The 22,937-nt window shown below is 28.8% G+C and overlaps 2 protein-coding genes across 11 annotated transcripts in view; one reads left to right on the top strand and one right to left on the bottom strand.

Moving 5' to 3' along the window:
* The window catches only part of LOC107452874 (suppressor of lurcher protein 1), a 47,243-nt gene extending 42,809 nt beyond the window's left edge, over positions 1-4,434 (top strand). For all 4 annotated transcript variants that reach the window (XM_071182876.2, XM_071182874.2, XM_043044270.3 and 1 more), the window contains 2 exons: positions 187-237; positions 4,284-4,434. In XM_071182876.2, the coding sequence (XP_071038977.1) occupies positions 187-237; positions 4,284-4,360 (128 nt within the window). In that variant the 3' untranslated portion in view covers positions 4,361-4,434. The remainder of the gene's footprint in view (positions 1-186; positions 238-4,283) is intronic.
* Positions 4,435-6,812: 2,378 nt separating this feature from the next.
* Positions 6,813-22,937, bottom strand: part of LOC107452876 (puratrophin-1) — a 388,240-nt gene continuing 372,115 nt past the window's right edge. For 4 of the 7 annotated variants that reach the window (XM_087161971.1, XM_087161969.1, XM_087161970.1 and 1 more), the window contains 7 exons: positions 20,274-20,351; positions 19,183-19,356; positions 18,206-18,383; positions 15,559-15,675; positions 15,286-15,474; positions 9,138-9,262; positions 6,813-7,027 (listed from right to left, as the gene is read on the bottom strand). In XM_087161971.1, coding sequence (XP_087018097.1) covers positions 6,980-7,027; positions 9,138-9,262; positions 15,286-15,474; positions 15,559-15,675; positions 18,206-18,383; positions 19,183-19,356; positions 20,274-20,351 — 909 coding nt within the window. In that variant the 3' untranslated portion in view covers positions 6,813-6,979. The remainder of the gene's footprint in view (positions 7,028-9,137; positions 9,263-15,285; positions 15,475-15,558; positions 15,676-18,205; positions 18,384-19,182; positions 19,357-20,273; positions 20,352-22,937) is intronic. The other 3 variants (XM_087161972.1, XM_087161973.1, XM_087161975.1) reach the window with 1 other exon arrangement.

Below are 22,937 nucleotides of genomic sequence, written 5' to 3'. Positions count from 1 at the left end.
TTCCCAGACCGTCTCCAATAGCCCATTGTGCAGCTCTAGTGCGACGTAAATTAACAACAACAACAAATCGAATGTCTTCGAGAGTCAAAAATGAGAGAAAATCATTATTTAATTTAAAAAAATAAAATTTAACATATTTCGTTTTATAAAATAGTAAAAATATTAATCTTTATCTTTCATTTTCAGATCCTTTCACTGTGAAGAGAGTTTCAACTATTCCAAAAGATGGGAAATCAGGTAAGTCATTGATTTGAAATTTACTTAATTAAATATATATTGCCATCCGAATGAAGAACATTATTTTGGTTAACGTTGTTGAGTTTAACCATATTTTATATGTTCATTGTTATTGACTTACTATTAAGGGAAACATCCCTGACGAAGATGAGATATGGCAAGGGTATAAGAATTTAATGGTGGTTTCATACATCTGCTCGGCGGTCTCCAGCACCCGCCAGGTATAACTTTTACATGGGGTGTGTTCAAAAATTGACAAATTGAAGTGTAGTTAAATTTAAAATTGGGGTCTAATACTTATGCTGGATGTATATATTTTAAATATACAAATACATAGGTTGCGTTCAAATATTTAAAACTTAGTAGTGTATTAATAAATTTAAAACTAAGTTTGAATTTCAATCTTATAGCGCAGTAAATTTAGACTTTTTCGCCGGAAAAAATAATGCCTAAGCTTTTCTTTTCATAGAATGCTTTGTTATATTATTATAAAGGATACTCGAAAACTTTCTTCTGTTCGCTTCCCTCTTTATTGAATGAGAGAAGTAAAATTCTTCTCGACTGGCAGGTGAGGCATATTTTCAGACCTATGTTTTTCCCATTGAATTGAATGAGACGATCGGAATAATAGTTAAGAAGTTATAAGGATTTTACGTATAAAAAGCACAAATTTGTACTTATTTACGCATCTGATATTGCTATTTAAACAAGACATATGTATGCTTTTTACGAAAATAGGACTATACGAGATTTAATGGAACAAGTAGTTCAAAAGGTGCAAGACTTTTTATGAATGAACAGTGCTTCTTTTAACACGACTTATATGTACAACTAAAATTAATATCCAGGAACTATTTGAACATGTAGTGTGAATTTTCCAATGTTATTTACCACGCTAAATTTTATGTGACCAATCCCAAGACTGATAGTTTAAAAGTTTTAAGCATCTTATGTACAAAAAGTACCATTTTGTACTTGCACTTATTGACATATCTTTCATCGCTATAAGACGTGTGAGGTATTGTTTCCTATCTTTTTTCGTTCAATCGAATAACACACCAAAAACGAATCAAAAAGGCATATATATTTCAAAAGTTGAATGATATTTTTTATTTATTCAAAATGTATTACTTTGAACGTCATTTATTATGAAAATATTGTAACTTCAAAACTATTGATATTAATTCGAATTATATCACATTCAATTCTGAAAAAAAATATATATCTTACATGTTCAGATAGTCCCAAGATCCTAGAGCAAAGTAAAAAGTGTGAACCATAGCTCTTTTTAAGCATAAAACGACTTGCAACTTTTGAACTATTCGTCCTATTGTATACTTTCATTCGATCCATCTTAAAATAATATAAAGGAAACAATGCCCCACTTATTTAGTTAACCATAACAGATGCATAAATAAGTGCACTTACGAGATTGCTCTTTTTGTAAATAAAATTTTTATAATTTCTAAACTATTAGCTCATCCATCGCCTCGGGATTAGTAGCATTTAATTTAGTGCGAAAAAATCAAAAATCCTTCAATTGTTTGTTTAAAATGCATATATGGGGCTAAGAGTAATCAAACTTTAGACTTCTGGAAATAAAAAAAATCATCGACAAACGTCTCATTCTACGCAGGACAGGGAAAATTTAATATGGCACCCGGAAAACAAATGATCTGAAAGTTGGTCTCAATTTTCTATTCAAGCAATATCAAAAAACTCATATTTAAAAGTAACTTAAATAAAACGAAGAGGCTTTTATTAGTTTTCGTTGATTGAACTGAATTGACAATGGAATGTGTTCTAATCATCCCTTGGATGCCTTTTTGAAAGATTTCTCTGCCGAAAATTGTACCGCTGTGGGTCTTCTGACACGATCTAAGCATTATGCATTATTCTTTCCCCCCCTCCAAAAAAAAAAAAAAAGAATTTACGCTTATTTTGCGTCAATTCAATGACTATTTCTTTTGAATTTTTTCAAAATATTTAAATTCAATATTTCGCCCCCCCCCCCCCCCTCCACGTGGATATTATTGGAATCTTTAATTTTAATAAATACTCTCAATTCTATAAATGCAGTTCTAGATAAGATGACACGCGAGTTTTGCTTTTTTTAAGGGGCAGTAAAATATGATTGATATTTTTACTTATGTGTAAAGAAACTGAAGCAGGAATAGAATTTGAGATAAAAACAATTGTTCTATTTATCGCCAATCGTCCTATGTCACTTTACAATAAGACAAGGTATATTGATTTTAAAACTAATATGAATAATAATAAAAGGGTATTATTTAAAAGAAGTATGAATAAAAATTTTATTTAATAGCCAACACTTGTGATGAAAATTTGTATGAAAAATGATTTTTTAATTTTGTTAGCAGTTATAGTTACTAAATTATAGTTGTGTCAGATATAAAAACAAATGTAGAGAACTTAATTATTTTATTAGGAAAACAATAAATGTTAAAGGTAAAATATTGTAAAAAGAACAGTTTTATTTCAAACGTCATCTATTAAAGTACTTTTGTCCGTCGTGGGGTTTACCTTTTCCAGATAAGATACCTGTCCTATGAGCCCGGGTAACATTAGCTATTTTTTCTCTTTATTTTGTTTGATTTCTCTATCATTTTCACACTGGACTTGGTTTCTAACTCCTTTTGATTGCTTTTCTTTGAGTACGTAATGAAAGTTGCGTTTAGAGCAATATAGACACTTTCATCCGAAGTGATATTCTTTATATTTAGTTAAAATGTAGGGCTGCCATTTATATAAGAAAAAAACACTTTACTTTTAAACTTTATCCTAATGTTACATTTCATTGCAAGCCAATTTCAATGACCACAACACTCACTTCGAAATAACTTATTTCATTTTATTTATTAACTTCATTTTACTTTTTTTAAATAACTCAAATGTTTTAATTTCATATATATTATGCAAAAGTATTTAAATCGGAGCAGATTTTCAGTTATAAACCTGCAACTTTGTTTAATTGTTGCATATTTATTGCTTTGTTGATCGGAAACAAATTTGCTTCATTTTCTTAATCATATGTTTAGATTTGCTGCTTTTGTAAAATGTATGTATCTTTTTTTAATAATAGTTATTTTGTAATAAATGTAACAATCATAAAAACACACAGGAAACTATTTTATGAAATAAATTGGCATTTGAAATCCAATCCAATAGCCTCTTTACATACACACCATTTAAGTTATAAACTAACCTTCAAATAAATAAAATTCTTTAAGGGTGTTTTGAAATGATTAAAAAACTACATTTAAAATAAATAAATGAATCTTTTCCACAACTAAGCGTCACAATTTAAATGTAGGTATGGAAATTATTAATAAAAATTGAGTAAAATGTTAATGAAAGGTAAATATGATAATGTATGAAAAGAAATAAATATTCCACTAAATAAAAATAAATTTTTTTTTTTAAAAATATACTATAAAATTTGAGTGCAACTCAGTGAAAGAACCAACAAGTTATGGATGGCCTTACATGTTATGGAATACTATTACAACCTACACCCATAAATATGTATGAGATAAAGCAGGGTAATTTGAAGCTGTGGACATTTTCCCATAGTAAAAAGGAATCGGCTAACCTAGTAAGTGCATCTGCATTGGTCTCGCTATAGGGTAAAATGAATTTTAAGATGTTTTTTTCAAAATAAAAACTTTAAAGGAAGCAGAAAATGTTTCTGAAAATAATTTTTTTTAAAGAATGAGTAATTTGATATGAAATCAAAAATTGCCATTTACATTTGGGGGTGTTTGAACCCCCTCCCTTACCTACGTCCTTGCTCGATCTACTGGGAACAGTTTCTTACGATTAATCCAATTAATCCACTCGTGGAGAAATTAATAATTTAAGTGAGCTGCTGTTCCAGAAAGAGTAGATAATGAGCAGAATATTAAGGTAATGAAACAATTTTCTGCTCACCTTAGTTTATCTATCTGTACAGTGCCTGGATAATATTTTTTTATTCTTAACTGGTTTTGAAAATCTTCCACTAATGAAAGCATTTTTCTTTTTAGTTGCAGTTGTTGTATATTCCAATATGCTTTTACTCACTTTATCGATTTTGCTTGTGTCTTTCCAAAAAGGACATTGAGTGAGCAGATGTTCTTTCTCAAGAGATTGTTATATCATAGAAAGTTGTCTTAATAAAATTTTTTATAAAAGTTACTTTTTGATTCCTTTGCATTAAATTATAGTTATTCAGATTTTTTGAAGGAAAAAGTTGTCACCATTTATCTGTCAGTGAATAAGATTAAATTATTTCAAGTAGTTTGCAGTTTCTTGGGCGACATATTAACCCAAATTCTCGAGGTTAGACATTCATCTGAAGTACTCTAACCCTATTTCTTTTTATAGCCCCTGTTGTACAGCCACCCATTTTTTTCGGTTGACGACTGTCAATGTTCCTTGTAATTTTAAACCCAACCCAAAAGACAAGGTATCAAGTAATGGAACAAACTAGTCTTCATCTTGATGGAACAAACCTACATTCTCATTACACGGAGAAAGAAGACCACGAAAGTCACTCAGATTTGGCCCGTCAGCAAGGAACCTAATAGTTGGGATTTTTTATGTCAGCACTGAGGTATGCGCACCGGAAATAGAATTTACATCGACCAGCTATCGCCAGGATTCGAATCTTTTGGTCACCTTTTTGGGAGAAGAGCGATTTATCCCCTGAGCTATTGTGGTTTGAAACAGTGACAGTGAATTGCAGAGAGCTGCGATGGCTCAGGGTATAGAGCATTCGCCTTCCAATGAGGTGACCCAGGTTTGAATCCTAGCGATGGCTGGTGGACACTAATTCCACATCCGGCTTGCACCGACCACACTGCTTGCGTAAAATATCCTCAGTGGTAGACGGATCATGGGTTAGAGTCCCTTTGCTGTCAGGCTAACTGTGGGCGATTTACCTGTTCATGTAACGCAAATGTGGATTATTTCCATCAAAAAGTCATCCACAAAGGCAAATTTCTCCCAATACTTGATCCAGGTGTTTCCTTGTCTTCTGGATTGGGTTCAAAATTACAAGGTTACTAAGTTTAACATTGGAAGCCGTAAATTAAAAATTCGGTCAGCTGTTCAATGACTGCAAAATATTGTTGTTTTTAATTTAACGTCGCACTAGAGCTGCACAATGGGCTATTGGCGACGGTCTGGGAAACATCTCGGAGGATGATCCGAAGACATGCCATCACAATTTTGATCCTCTGGGGAGGGGATGGCACCCCCGCTTCGGTAGCCCGACGACCTGCGCGCTGAGTCGAGCACTTTACGGTAGCACAGTTTAACGAGGACCAATACCGCACACCCTCGGTCCCTACGCAGACTGATCCAAGTGGTCACCCACCCGCACACTGACAGCAGCCAGTGATGCTTGACTTCGGTGATCTGCTGGGAACCGTGTCTTATCGATCAGTCCACTGCGGGACATGACTGCAAAATAAAAATAAAATGAATTGCAGACCAATTGCATGGTGTCCTCAAATGATCAGCTTATTTGATAGACTTGTATAAATTAATAAAAGACATCAAAAATTATTATTGCTGTTTTAATGGGTAAACTTATTTTATTGAAACAGAATTTCAACTGTAGTGAGTTCAACCATTTCTATTTATCATCGGTGTTTATTGCTAAGAAAGATGCAATTATTATTGTCCACACACTCTTCATATATATTTTAATGAGAGGATATTCTAAACCAGATTAAATATTTTCTCAAAGGTTAACATTGCCGAATCATCAGATTAAGAGAAAGCAGAACAAACAAATGAACCGAACAAAATGAAAATGAAGCGATACTAATATTCAAAAGTGGATATCAAAGCTTTTTGTTTACAAAAAGAAACATTGACAATCTACCAATTATGGAAATGATAGTATTCTTAGTTGCCATCTTTTTATTTTGCTCAGCCTGGATTTAGTGAAGTAACAAATTTAATTATACTAAAATCAGAGACCGATTTCATATAACTAGGTGAGGAAACTTACAATTGTTTTTAACAAAATTTATCTCAATATTAACGATCCTTAAAAATTTAATTCAGTCGTTAGATAATTTGTGATTCAGTAACCAGAAGCGAAGCTACTGTTGCTCATTGATGTTTCGTATTTTACAAAATATGAAATAATCTATTTGCATTTAATTATAAATACTTTATTCCTGCTTTATATTGTTATTTTGTTTGAAAGAAATAATTCACATCAGATGGTCTTATAATTTACCAGAGAATTAGAACATTTCATAGTTATATCTTATATGCATTATGTTACATAAGAAAACATGCAGGCCTTCATAAAATTTTAGATTTCAGAAAATAGGTATAACAGTGTTATATACAAGATGTGCAATATGTTCTCATGCTTTAAAAATAATATATTCAGTTCTATAAGATTTTATGAGTCACACTATTTTGGTAAATCAAAATTAGAGTATTTTTAAGGTAATTAAATAATTTTTTTTGGTAAACATTTTTGATTGAAGGTCACTCATTTTCAATTATGATACATTAAACAGCCTGATGACTCATAAACAGAAGGATAATTACTAGGGGGCGTATAAAAAATTTTATTATGCAAAGTAGGTGGCAGTCAAAATATATGCGGGAACCTACAACTGAAAGTATTGCTGTACAAACAAAGGCTGAAATTTGAGAGTATGGCACATCCAACATTAAATTAATTTTTTTCTTCATAAAATACAGTTTAGATTCATGACGCTTTGAGGCCAGAAAATGATGATTCTGTTGTAGTTGAAATCTAAAATGAAAGAAAAGAAAATAGCATCAGTAATTATAGTTAATAAATAATTTGCCAACTTGGAAAAGATCACAAACAAAAATCTCAATACAATATGAACAAAAGTCAATGTACCAAGAAATATTTTGGTTAAAATTAAAACATTTAAAATCAGCAAATTAAATATTTTTTATATAATTCAGAAAGGAATATCACTCATTAATAGAAATTAAACTAAAAGAAGCTATTATTTTAAAAAATATTTTTTTGTTAAGAGCAAAATTGTTAAAACCTAAGAAGCTTCTGAGATTTCTGATTAAGTCAAATAAAATTTTTACAGAATTATCAATTGATTAAAGAGCTCAATAAAAATAGTTGCAACTGCTTATGACAATTGCTAATAAAAGTTTAACAATTAAATTGCCTTTTTTGGCTAAGTTGTTATTCATTTAAAAAAAAAAGAGATATTAAAAAAAAACAACAACATTAATAGCAATATTTGTATCTCATTCTTCTAAAAAAGACTTTAGATTTATATACACCCCTCACACACAATCCTTCTAGTCTCTCCAAAATGATTACTCTCGAGGCATGATCACTTTCTAGGTCTTCATTTTAAATATCACTTTCTACGACTTCATTTTAAATATTTTTGTAAGACTGAAAAATTGCTCCTATCAACTATAGTGATGCTGAAAAATTAATCATCGCTTTTAAAAACCTTGTACCAAAATTAAGTACTTTTAAGGGCCCTTATTTTCCAAAATAAAAATTATACAGTTTTTAAGGACCGTGGGAAATGGGACCATTTATGTTATAGAGTATGAAAAGTTCATAAAAATTTACAAACAACATTTTTCGACTCAGTCCAGTATCATGGAAAGTTCATGTCAAAAGTTGCAACAAAACTTTCCTATAACTAATACTTTGAAAATTTTTTTCCTTCAGAATAAAAGTTTTATTTTAAATCATGTTATAACACTAACTGAAATCTCTTTGTTAAATAAATGTTTTTGAGGAAAGAAAAAACCAATATTGAAATCTTTTTTAAAAAGGCATAATAAATGTCATATCTGCTATTTAGAAACTGGCAAATCTCATCTTTTGCGAGCTTAAAATGGAATATAAATACCAGTTTTATATATTTTTTTTTGTTGTTGCTGATTTTAGAGATTGTGTGTATTTTAAAATTAGTTTCATATTTTTTATTAATTGCAAAACTGATGATTATTTAGAGAAAATTTAAATTCATTCTAGATCAAAATACAGAAGTTCCATTCCTATAAATTATAATAATCAAAAAGCGTCATACTTAATTCCAAACAGTGGTTTTCAGACAGAGTTCCCCCCCCCCCCCCCAAAAAAAAAACCCAGCTGATCAAAATACTAAGTTTAAAATTTGTGTACACTTTGATGGATTATATTTGGGTGGAATGTATTAATAGTTGCTTATTGAATAAATTTCGAAAAATAACATAAAATGTGAATCTACTGCATCATAATGATTTACAGCATTTTGATCTTTTTAATAAAATAAATTTAAATCAAATGCAATTCAATTTGGTGAGAGATTTTACATACTCAATTACTAAATACATATATACAAAATATAAGTATTAACTATTCAAAAATAAAGCTTGATTTTACTTAAGCTTGCAAAGGTACAATTTATGGCATTTATTATTGATGCATTTATTCAGTAAAACATAGAGAAAAAAAAATCTAACCTTTCAGACAACGCATTTTTTGGGGTGGGGGGGGGGTGGGAAGAGAAAATTTTTTTGGGGGGATGAGTAAATAATGGTTACAGCCATTGGAAGTTTTCATGGGGAAAACTGTGATAATTTTCTGTTTCAAACATACAACTGATGTTCATTTTCATTGGCAGTCAAAAACCATTGAGAGAAAAAATGTGCTTCGTAACACGATCATCAAATTAAACATGTGCAGCAACATGTTAAAATGCTCATCCTAAAGAAAACACATTTATTTTATTTATTAAAATAAAGGAAATAAATCTTTGTGAACAGAAATGAATTTTTTAACTGAAATTTGTATAAATCATGCTAATATTTTTTTTTGTTGAAAAAAAAAAGTATTTGTAGAAAAAGTAAGAAAATAAAAAAATAACCTCTTTTTTTGGATCATATGAGGAACGAGAAATGAGGCTGTCGCTGCGTTCGACCATTTTCATACGCTGTACATTTTCCACATAACTATCTCCAGAGGTGCTCAAATCAGTGAAAATGCCACTCTCTTTCGTGTGATAAGGCATGCAACAACATAATATGAAAATAACATAAAAAAAGAAACAACATGCTATAACTTTGTATACTTATGCAAACTGTTGACATAACAAAAGAATAAACAAATAATAAAAGTATTTACAAATAAAATAAACAAAAACTGTTTTGTCAAGGGTGAAAGATAATGATACAATAAATAAATTATAATTATAATAAGGTAAATAGATTTCAATTATAAAAAGAAAAAATTGAGCAGTCATTTTTATTTACATATGTTGTTTCATATGGGCTGAAAAACGGATCTTTACGTAAATTTTTTTTTCAAACCGATTTTGAAGCGAACAATTTAAAAGAATTTTGATTTAACATTTTCTTGAAAATTAATTTGCAGAATATAGGGCAAGTTGTATTCATAACAAATGTTGTATAGTTAGTAAATGCTTGCCTATGTTTTTTACTTATTATATAGTGTTAATCGAGTTTTGAATTATAATGCAAGTTCTGATCTCATGAAATGGAAACAGTTAAAATGGATTAGTATTCAGGAATATAAAATTCAATTTGAAAGAAAATAAATGGTATAAAAAATCACAAAAAATATCTGAAAATACTATAATCGGTAGATTTAAGATTCAATTGCTGAAAAGTACTTCATCTTCAAATAAATATTTGAAGATCTTTTTTTAAATATTTGATTGAGTTGTAATTCATTGAATATAATACAATAGATTGATTACAATGAAAGTATCAGAGACGGAATGAAAAAATTATTAAGACATGCCAGAAACATATTTAAAAAAACATAAAATATACATAAAAAAACATAAAATATACATGTGAGAAAATAAAAAAATGTACCCAAAATACATAAAAGATTATAAATGGAAAAGATTCAAGTTTTTTTTTAAAAGTTTTTTTTTAACATATTAGGATTACATTAGAGCATATAATTCAGGTTATAAGTGAATGATGTGCTATTTATAACTGTTGTGAATTTGCAACAGTCATTTATAGGTTTTAGAATATGTTTGAATGCTGCACATGAAAATTTGCAAAAGTTGAAAACTGTTTTAATTATTTTTCCTTAAAGGAAAAAATCTTGCCAAATAGGCAATTTAAAAAAAAAAAATTTTTTTTTTATCAGCATAGGGCTCACTTGATATTGAAAATGATGTAAAATTTCAATATGAAGAAACTCTACAATTTAAGAAAAATAGAAAGTGTTAGAGATCTTTTTTTAAGTATTTGAAAACTCATTTTATTTTTTGGGCTCTTAAAAAAAATAGCAAAATTGTGATTTATTCATATTATAAAATAGTTTTCTGACTCCAACTACTACAGATTCTCCGTAGATTCAGAAAATATTTTTCCTATAGGTAGCAAGGATAATGTATTTATATTTTAATAAATTAGAATTAAAAAAAATTTCCATCGCTAAACACAAGTAATTTAAACAGAAGTATAAAAGGTTGTATAGACAAATGCATAAGTTCTAATAAATTTTGTTTAAGAAATCTGTTTAAAAAAAAAAATCTGCTTGATAAAAAAGAAAAAAAAATTCACAACAGCATCAAATAGTTGGAGTTCCTGAGTTTTCATCAAGTTTATAAAATTTTGCTAGAATTATCTTTTTCAAAAGAAAGTTTGATAACTTTTACACATTAGAAATTTTTGTTCTTTTTTAAATGTCATCAATTATTAACGAAATAATATACATATCATGGAATTACAGTTTTTAAAAAAAAAAAAAAATTAAAGCAGTTTTTGAACCTTTTTATGCGAAAAGAGATTTCAAGCAGCAGCCTCAAGAAGATGGCATTTCATTATTTTTAAGGAATTTATTTCAATATTATAAGCCACAGATGTATGAATAAAAAAATATGATTTAGATAACTCAAGATTAAATTCAAAAGACCCAAATAAATTGACCATTGCAGTCAAGATACTTGTATAAATTGTCCCCACTAGCAGTAGACAAATGCAGATTCCTGGAAAATAAGGAAATTTAACTTAAACTAGGGGTGCACAACTTGTGGCCCGCTGTCTGTTGATGTGCAGCCGGAACTTTTGAACGCAATAAAAAATTCTTTTTAATTTGGTTTTTTAAAACAAAAATTTTCTGTTAATAAAATATTTAATTCAAATTTATATTACTCCATAAAATGCTTATATTTTTCGCACTTTCATTCTGTAAGCTTCTTTTTGGTTAGAATTTATATCACCCCATTATATATATATATACAAGATATATATATATATATATATATATATATATATATATATATATATATATATATATATATATATATATATATATATATATATATATATACACATATATATATATATATATATATACACATATATATATATACACATATATACATATATATATACACATATATACATATATATACACATATATATACATATATATACATATATATATATATATATATATATATATATATATATATATATATATATATATATATACATATATATATATACATATATATATATATATATACATATATATATATACATATATATATATACATATATATATATATATATATATATACATATATATATATATATACATATATATATACATACATACATATGCATACATATATATCACATACTTGTTTGAATTATTAATTCTTTAACAGCCATTTATAATCAGGGTGGCCACTCAAATCAGGTTTCAAATTTCCCTGATTTTTCCAGGTTTTCCAGTAAAAATCTTAAAATTTTCAGGTCAACGTGCTTTTTTTTCCCTCATGAAGTTTAGGTGGGTACAAAAAAAGTGTCAATATTATAAAGTATTTTATTTAAAATGTTATTTATTTAATATATCATTGTACAGATTGGGAAAAAATAATATGCTTAGCTTGTAGAATATATTGCCTTTAATGAAATTTTTTTTTTTTAAAGAGTTAAGTAGTTTTTGCACAAAATAGAAAATAAACCCAAGAGTGACCCAAAAAAAGTGACCATAGAGAGACCCAAAAAAAAAAAAAAACCAAATACTCCTTAATGTATTTTCATTAAACAAAAGAAAATAATTGCAGTGGATTATACATCAATAATTTTATTTATTTAATTTATATTTCAATTTAGAGCCATTTTATACTGTATCTTATCCAAACAGTGCTCTTTATAAAATTCATTGATATAATTTCCTTTAAACCAGTATTTAGTCAAATGTTTAAATAATGTTTGTTTTGTATTAGCACTATTATTTTAAGAGACATTCAGTATTCGCAAAGGCAAAATTGTCAAATTTCTTGCGGCATATTTTATGGAAAAAAACAAGATGAAATTCTTTAAATTTTATTCTTCTTCGTTTTGTTTTTATTTTTCTTATTAGAAATTAGTTGTAGTTCATTTTTACGTCGCACTAGAGCTGCACAATGGGCTATTGGTGAAGGTCTGGGAAACATCCCTGAGGATGATCCGAAGACATGCCATCACAATTTTGATCCTCTGCAGAGGGGACGACCTGCATGAGAAGTCGAGCACTTTATGGTCGAACAGATTAACGAGGACCAATACCCCGCACCCTCAGTCCTTAGGCAGACTGATCCAGGTGGTCACTCACCCGCACACTGACCGGAGCCAGTGATGCTTGACTTCGGTATTCTGCTCTTAATGATCAGTCCACTGTAGGACTTATTAGAAATTAGAATATTTAAAGAAATACAATCTAACTACATGGTTTCTTAGTTTAGATTAGGTAATTTGTTTTTGATTTTATAACTGGGAAATAAATTACAGGGTGTCGGATGTAAAAAATTAACATAAATTTCTTAGAAAATATATCTTATAAACAAATTTATAATCATAAAATTTTTATATTAAATACTTAGTGCATCATAACCTATCGAAAACAATTTTTTTTATAAAAACTGATTATAATAAAATCAAATTAAATGGTTTAAATTGTTGGTGTCGGCAACGAAACGAAAGCAAAAAATGATTACTCACTTACAAACTGTCTAAACTCCGTAAATTTGTTTGTAATTTAAATGTGAACTTAAATGCATTTTGAAGCTGACATTTGAATAAAAAATTCTATGCAGTTCTCAACTTGTAAAATATGATCTATAATTAATTTAAAATTTTTTGTTTCAGTTTCAGACAACATAAGTCAGTGTCAAATCAGCTTTTTTCACTGCAGTGTTATTTTTTAAGTTGGATATAAATTTAAGTTAATGATAACCATTATAATTACTGAAAATTACTTTAATTTTAATCTTAATACTATAAACATTTTTCAATTAAATAACTTTCGACATTGTGATTAATAAATGAATTTTGAATCAAAAATCAAATATTTACCAACAAAACAGTAAAATTTAATGTTATATCTAGTTGGTTCATAAAAAAAAGCTTCTTTTTTTAAATAAAATATGTTATTAAAGGCTAAAATGAAATCCAGAAAATTAGCATCAATGCAACAATGGTTACGATTTTGCCATTAACGATTCAAGAAAATGAGTGATTGGTAGGCTTTGCTAAGAAAAAATAATTCATTGGATGGGAGAACAAAAGCTTTCAGAATAAGAGTGCAAGATAAAATCTATTATTAAAATTATAACCAATTATTTTTTGGAGAATTTTATAAAGTTAAAAAAACTAAAACATTTTGAATAATTTTGTTAACATAAAAAATACTCCCAAAGCGTCGAAACAAACTTTAACAATAAATGAATTCTGCCCACAGACTAGAAGATTGAAAAAAAAACCTACTTATATAAACAGAAGCCAATATCTTAACCCTTTCTTTCACCGCCACCACACTTTCTGCCTTTTTTAAACTGTGTACTCCCATAATCTCCAAAGAGGTCAAAGATTTCTCCATTCATTTAACAACATGGGAGAGTTTCATATGGCAGTCTAGTTTAGCAGGATAATAATGGTGAGAATTTTCATGCAAGCAAAGTATTGCTAAGTTGATATTTCAATTGTTTGACAATAAATTTCTATCTAAATAAAGTGGATATAGCAAATGGTAAAATAATTTAAATTAATAAAAAAAATTCCAGCTTTTCTTTAAAATTCTCTGATTTTTCCAGTATAAAAAAAAATCCCCTGATAATTCCAGGTTTTCCAGGTGGGTGGCCACCCTGATAATTCAAACAAGTATGTGAGCCATTAGTTATGCTTTCAGGCCCTGTGGCCAGAATTTTTACGAGCAATCTGCAACAAAACTGTCCAGCACTAATATCTTTCCGTAAGATACTTTTAATAATAACAAAGATACATGTTACTAATTTAAAATAACAACAGCATTGTGTTAACAAAAAAAAATTACATAATTTTTTTTAAATTGAACATCTTATAATTTTTTATTCTAATATTATGAGTGATAGTCTTGCATTTTGTTAGGGGGGGAGGGAAACGTAGGAATTATTTCCTTCTTTGCATTTTGTAAATAATTATCACAATAACAAAAAATTAAAAATCATAAAATCTGTAGAAGTAATTACCGGAAAAAGACAATGAAATCAAGCGTGTTTTGTTTTGAGATTAGGTTGTTGTAATAAATAATATCGTACAAAAAATATCGGATTTAAAAACTATGGAGAAATTAATAGCAATAACTGCCAAACATTCGATAGAATTATTGCCTCAAAAAGTAAATACTCAAATGCAAGATTCGAATTTTCCACATTGAAATATATCAGGATATTTAAAATCCACATGAAAATCACTACAGTCAAAACATTACATCGATTTACGATACAATCTGCGTAAATTGAGCGCTTCAAAAAGTGATTATGTAAATGCATGATTCAAATTTTACGTGTAAATTAATCTAGAAAAGAATAATTTTTTAAAAAAACTTTTCAAAAGAAAATTCTTTCTGCAAGAACACTGTAACGCTTTGTCAGAATGTAAACATGTCACTGCAAATCTGCCACAGGGTTTTCAGACATTGTAGAGGTTTTTATTTCACTGAACACTTTTCTACGACAGAATAATTTGTTTGAGATACAATGGTAAGTACCAAGGGAAACTCACCGGCTGAGCACTGGGACTGTTGAGTTATAGATTTTACTCTTTCATCTTCAATTATCTCCTCTGTGTCATAAAATGGAGTTGAATTGTCATAAAAAATAGAAGAGCCTCCAAACGATCTCCGCCTCAGCTGCTCATTATTATTTAGATTGTCCGTACTGGAAATAACTACAGAGTTACGAAAACGAGGCACTGAAACGAAAATAGGAATGGAAAATTACACCTAGGTGATGCATTGAAGGAAATTATGTCTTATTTATGAGACGATATACTCACTCTTGATTAGTTGTTGAAAACTTATGGAACGATCACAGATCTGATTTTGACTCGGAGTTATATCCAGACAAGGTTTGTTTCCTACTCCCATCGAAGACATCTCCTCGAGTCTTAAATCTTAAAAGAAAGGAGTCATAAAATATTGAGATAAAATTGGTGAACCGGAAAAATCAGAAAGTCAAATATTATGTTTAATTTTCTTTGGAATATACGCATTTAATTCGGCTACAACTAACTAGGGTTGAAACATTTTTTCTTTCTACTTAAGAATATATATATATACAGTGAACTCTTGCTACTACGATATCCGACACAACAATAACTCCCTGTATTACAATAATGTTTCGTGGTCCTGACGAACTTGCATATGAATTAATGTTATACCCACCTCTCAATAATCCGATATTCTCTGAAGCAGTAAACCCCAGTAAAACGAATTTTTTTTCTTCAAATTTCAATTTTATTTTCTCCATTTATTATTGGTTTTCAAATAATGTAAAAAATCTTATTTTATCAAATTTTGCCATTTTTTTCTGTCTTACCAACCATTCTTAGAATTGCCTTCCTTATCTCTTAAGAAGTCACAGATGTAACATTCCTATCTGATTTCAAATTTAACCATAATTACCACTCCACCAATTAAAATTTTACATAATATATAAATAGATTCAAAATTAATAACATTAAAATAAAAAAAATCTTATTATGTCCCAAACTGTGTAGGCCTTCAATATAATAATATTTCACTCTACAACAATATATTTATTTGCTTCCTAAAATATTGTTGTAGCAAGGTTTTACTGTATACATATATATACATAAAATCTCTTCGAGTTTTAAATCTTAAAGGAAACAGGTCAAATATTGAGATAAAATTTGTGAACAGGAAAAATCAGAAAGTCATATTTAATTTATAGGACTGCCAATCAAATGTTTAATTTTTGTTGTTGTAATATATGCATTTAATTCAACTTCAATAAACTAGGGTTGAAACATTTTACTCTCTCTACTTCAGAATAAATATTCAAATTAAATGAAAAGAGTGCAAAATAAAAATGAACACCTGAATAACTTTAGATCCGTTGATCGGATTTGGTCATTCTAATATGCAATTCCAATTGTTCGAGGATACTTAAAATAACAAATACTTTTCTCTGATTTAACATACACACCTATTTTTTTGAACTTATATACAGGGTGTCTCAGTTAAGCGTTTCAGAACTTCTAAGAGGGGTAGGGGGCATCCTGACGACTCAAAATCATATAGCAATGTGGGGTCGGAAATGCTTTCCTGAAGCGGTGACGTACACAGAAGCACCATAAAGAAAAAAGACCGTAAGTGAAAAATCGCTATAATAATACATTGAAAAAATTATATGGCCTCCTTGGTCACTCGACCTATCATGTCCTGATTTCTGGAGTCATATGAAAACACTGGTTTATGACACCCCTGTTGATAATGCTGGTTGCAAGAATCGCAGTAGCTGCCTGCAAGATATGCCTGGAGTATTGCAGAATGTTCGATTGTCCATGCGCCGGAGATGTGAGGTGTACATTGTAGCCGGTGGCAGAAACTTCGAACACTTACTTTGGCCCATGTACCATATGATTTTTTCAATGTATTATTATAGCGATTTTTCACTTACGGTCTCTTTTCTTTATGGTGCTTCTGTGTACGCCACCTCTTCAGGAAAGCATTTCCGACCCCACATTGCCATATGATTTTGAGTCGTCAGAATGCCCCCTACCCCTCTTAGAAGTTCTGAAACGCTTAACTGAGACACCCTGTATATTTATATATATATATAGAGGGAGTAAAAATCTGGAAAATATAGTTCCAATATTTTTGTCAAGAAAATGCATAAATTCTGGGGTTCTTTTTACACATTCCACTATTTTTCTAGAACTATTAAGCAAATCAAAAAAGTTTTACACAAAAAAATATGAATGTTGGTTATATGGAACATAATATGGAACATATATGAATATGAAATATGAATATGGAACATAATTACAACACTCATTTATTATTTTATTCAAACAAAATGCCATAAAAAATAATTTATTTTTTTATTATTTTAATTCATAGCAGTTAAAAAAGAATCTGCAAGATTTTTACATCCTCAAGTAGCAAAAAACATTAGATAACATTACAAAATCAGAAATTCTAACCTTATTTGGACAAATTTCTAATAGTAGAAAAATACAAAAGGTCATTGCTTCATCAGCATCATATAACGCTAAATTCTATACAAAATAATATTATCTAGCATTCACCATAATAATATTTTGCACTGCTTTTGATGCTAATTAGTTATAAATTTTATGTTTTATATCTTGCACCATTTTTTATTTTTGGAATAAAGTAAGAGGAAGATTTAAATGGTATAATTTTACTTAATTTTCTGTATTGTGAAGCAGTGAAACATAGAACAATAGTTAATTAACAATACGGAAATAATAAAATTATACAACCAAATTCTGTTATCATCTGTTTTCTTCCCTCTTATTTCATTCATATTTTTTTCCCTACTGTGTTTTAAGATATAGCTATGCATAATTTATTTCCATAAAACAAAACTGTAGCTTTATTTAAAGATTTAATTCAACGTAAAATAAAATTGAATACAAAAGAGAAAAAAAGTACTTCTGTTTCTCTCTGCTTGTTTCCAGAGCAGTCCAGTGATTTCTTCCACCCATGCATTCTTAATCTCTGCAGATGGTGCCTGCAGTACTAACAGGTCTTGCACCTTGCACTTTCGAAACCAAATCTCAAATTTAGTTGGACTTTCACCCACTTGGGCCGTCAATCCTAAATCAGATGTCTACAAAATAGAAAAATATTAGCCTCAATTAAGATTTTTTTTACTCACCTCTAATTAGGTTGAAAAGGATTCACTTTGAAAGAAACTGTGTATGAGAAAACACATACAAGGTGTTCCTTAATAACAATATAGAGTGTTTGACAATAACAACATACCAGGTGTTTTTTATGAATGAGAAAACATAATATAATTATTTTGAGTAGTGAACATCATATATTTCTCCTGGATCTATTATAGTGTTAATGGAACCTTATAAAAGAATGCATCTTTCAGATCTCAGAGATTTGTTCTGAATTGACAATATGCTATTCGATAATTTTTATCTTCTTGAAAATTGGCATGGAGATAATTTAATAATTAATTTACTGAATGAGACTTTCTACCCAAGTTATTGCGTATATTGTATTTAACCACTCAAAAGTCAGACCTTCTCGAAAAAGTTCAAACGTTTTGACAATTCAAACGAAAAAATCAAATGTTCTGACAGTTCAGCCAAATTATCTGAAGAAATCTTTTTTCCTGAAAGTCCTGATAATGCTGGCACAAGAATTCAGATGCGTTTGAAAAACACAATAAATTCAAATTAATATAAAATTCGTAGTCACAGTTTTTGATAATGACGCTACTAATCATATATACTTAAGATTTCAGCAGCAATAATGCCCACTCAGATTTTAACTGATCATTGACAAAAATACTAAAATAAATAAAAGGGAATTTTCCAGAACTGCTTTCTACTCATCTATTTTATAGTAACACATGCCACATTTATTTCATAGAAAAAGGGGATATAACTAACCTTCATGCTGCTCTTGTACTGGTAGTAGTCGTTAGAGTCGGGTGGACTTATGGCTTTGCTGAAAATGATGAGATCTTCAAAGAGAAACACTCGCCGGAGAGTCTTCCGCTTTCCACCTTTGCCCACCAGAAACTCATCCTGCCTCAAAAGTCGACCCTGCTCTTTGATGTTCACCTAGAAAACAAAAATCATTATGAGATAGGAAAAGATATTTTTATATTCAGTAGAGCAGCTATTCTTAAATTCCTCAGTTGGGCGAACCATGAATTTTTTAAAAAAACGTCCTAGCCCCAGTATCTACTACATATGTATATTTTGTGTTGCATTGAACGTTTTTTCTTTGTCAACGAATCTGTAATTTGTTTGTCCTTAAACCACTGCACCAAACATTGAAGATATTTATATCCAAACTGACGGATTTAGATATCTGTAACATAACAGTAAATCATCCAAAGGATATTCAGAACAGTATTAGTGGCGTTTGGATAAACCTGGGATATTGGTGGATGTATCAGCAGCGTCTATGTCTCAGTAATTCCTGTTGCCTAAGGGTTGGAAAACATTGATGTAAAGCACTATTTATTGAATTACCAAATTATCTAATTGACTTATCAATCAGAGAAACATGCATTTTTCAACAAATTAACTACAAGAAAAAAAATTTCTTCATAAAAATCTAATATTTCTCAATTAAGTTTTCTTGGTTTAGGAGATGTTTTCAAATATGACCAAAAAGCACAAAAGAGTGGTTTGTGCTATTGTCACATCAAATTGATTGAAAGAAATACAAAATTGAAAAAAAAATTTTAAGCTTACCATGTAAATGACACATAAAATTATATGGAACAATTAGCTAAAAACTGATATTAATTTTATCTAATAACAACAATATAGTAGGACTGGAAACATTTTCAGAATTTATTTGTATTTGAGGGGAATTATATAATTATCGACTATTGTCAACCTTCATCTATCAAAAGTTACCTCAAGATGGAATCAAGTTAACATGTCTTATATACTAGTGATTTGGTATTTAATATTTGTAGAGGTAGTTATGCTACATATTCAATTACTTTAATTAGAAAACTTACATCACATTCCTTCAAAGCATCCATGGCTAAGAGATCATTGCCGTGACGCAACTGGAATCGAACCATCTCTTCAGCTGCCTAAAACGCACAACAAGAAGGTGAATTGAATATTGTATGATTCAAGAATGTTTTAAAAGTAATATTATTGAATGAAAATAAACATTTTGGAAAAAAAGTACAGTTGTTAAAATAAGAAAAATATAATGAAATTTTAATATAGATACAGGGTAACAATCATTGAATCAATATGAAAAAAAAACATCAATAAATTGTTTAAAAACTACTGAGTGCATAATCTTTATTCAACATGTCAACTTTACTACATGTACTCGGATTTAGGTTACGACATGTTCGATATGCCTGCCATCATTGGTTATGATGTGGTGCAGACAAATAGCAAAATTCTGCATAACACGCTAAAGTTTTGAAATATTGTTGCCGTGACCTTTTTACTTGCATATGGCCAACAACAAGAAATTGCATGCACATACTAATTCCCACCATGGCTTGTAGTCAACCATGAAGTTTGAACTTCTTGACGCAAACAGTTCAGAAGTTTTGAGTTTTATTTCATATAGTTCAATAACTGTCACTCAGTATCATGATTGAATTCTCACAAAATGTCTACATTCCTCGTGGTTCAAAAGCAATAATTAATATAGCTGATAATTTGAATTAAGAAGTCTTAACACAAAAGGTCACTTCGTCTGAACAAATATAACTCTTCTGAGTGATTTTGCCCTTCCTACTTTCAAAATATGGTGAGAAGGCCGAGTTGCAATGCAGAAAATATGGTCACAATAATTCAGATTGGTGATACTGGAATTTTTATATTGCAGAACATAGTCAGAAAATATCAAAAACTGATGACATAGGCATTGCAATATTAATTTTACTTTATAATAACTACTTTTCCTTCTTTAAGCTTTAAACATTAATTATTCTCATTACACAGAAAAAGAAAAAAAAACTTTTTTTTATTCACTTTCCTTAATTTGCCAAGTCCTTTTCCTTTTTACTAAGAAATCAAACCAATTTTAACAAAATTTTTTAATCAATAAACTAACATAATGGAATTTTCAACAATTTAAGGAGATATGATTGATGCCTTAAATCAGGAATAGAAATTAGGTTGAACAAATTACATAAATAAGATAAATTGCTAAAATTCTCATATGTAAAAAATAGGTTAATAAATACGTTGTTCATTTTATGTTACACTCTTACATTTTTTCAGATTTACTTTTTTATACTTTAGTCAGAATCTAAAACTTTAAGATTAATAGCAAAGAAATCAAGTTGCGAATATTTCAGTATATACTTTAAAAAGAGAAAAGAAAAAAAATTGTCCAAAGAAATAGCATCATATATCTTGTCAAAAGTGGTTCCACAATTTAGAAAAGAACTATATAAGTTTAGGAGTTAAACAGAACAAATAGTTTATCATAAATCAAGAAATAATATTTCCCAAAATAAATAAAAGTATTCAAAAAAATTAAAACAAAAATAAATTTAAATTACAGGAAAAAATTAAAAGAAAGAACATTAAAAAACCTTTGATTTATATGACATAACAAAATTATATTTATTTAATTATAGGAGGTACAACATGTGTGAGTAATACATGGCAATTTTAAAACCTTTGTGAAAGAAAATGTGCTAAGTATACAGAGCAAAAGTTTTTCTTTAGAAGCAGGTGCAAACAAAAATACATACAATGCATATTATATATTTCTTAAATTAATTTGATTTTATTAAATTTTTAAAGATCATTAAAAAAAAGCGTATATTTATTCAGAAAAATTAAGTTTTTGAATGGAATTCGTTTTTATGAACTATTATCATAATCAGGGCATGATTTCTTTTCTCAAAATCTGTAACAAAATATGCTGAAAAATAGTAGTACTAGTAAAATCAGGGTTCATACAAGCATTTTTTAAAAAAAGTATTGCAATAAAATAATCACTGAATGGTAAATATTATATATTTATACTTTGATAAAAATTTAAATACTCAAATGTGTGATTTAGAATACGCCTGTAATAACATCGAATTTAGAATGAAGAGATTTTAAAAATGGTGTGGAAATCACTGGGTCTGAAGTAATAAGACTAACTGTAACAGTTACCACAAAAATGATTAGAATATGATATTGATTTACAACAGCATCATAGTAAAGAATTGAGTGCATCAAAAAGTGATTAGTCAAATTTGAAATGAATGTAATAACATCATACTAAAAGCATTACTATGTGAAAAATTATGAGAAAAAATAATTTAACAGATGCAGATTAACGTTATTGTAGATTAACGATTGAATAGTCATGAATCATGCATATTAAAAAGTGAATACTCAAATTCAAACTTCGGGTGTCCAAATATTATCTTATTAAAAATACAGAATGTTGAAAAATCATGTGGTGATCACTGAAAAAGTCACTGATTAATAAGAGGATTTACAATTAAATTTTTACTAATTGAGAGTGTCAAAAAAAGATAATTTGAATTCGAGGGTCATATTAACATTGTATTAAAAACATTGGAAGTTTAAAAATCTTTTGAAAAAAGATGGGAAAACAATTGAAAATCCAGGTAATCAGAAGCTACTAGCAATTTTTGCTACTGCGTTTTTCTGTAACTAGTAATTGTAGGAATTGTTTTTTT

Source organism: Parasteatoda tepidariorum, chromosome 4, assembly GCF_982258835.1.
Source record: "Parasteatoda tepidariorum strain Cologne lab strain chromosome 4, Ptep-v5.0, whole genome shotgun sequence".
Classification (NCBI taxonomy): Eukaryota; Metazoa; Arthropoda; class Arachnida; order Araneae; family Theridiidae; genus Parasteatoda; species Parasteatoda tepidariorum.
Note: the sequence above shows the minus strand (reverse complement) of the source record. Positions and strands in the feature narration are given on the sequence as shown.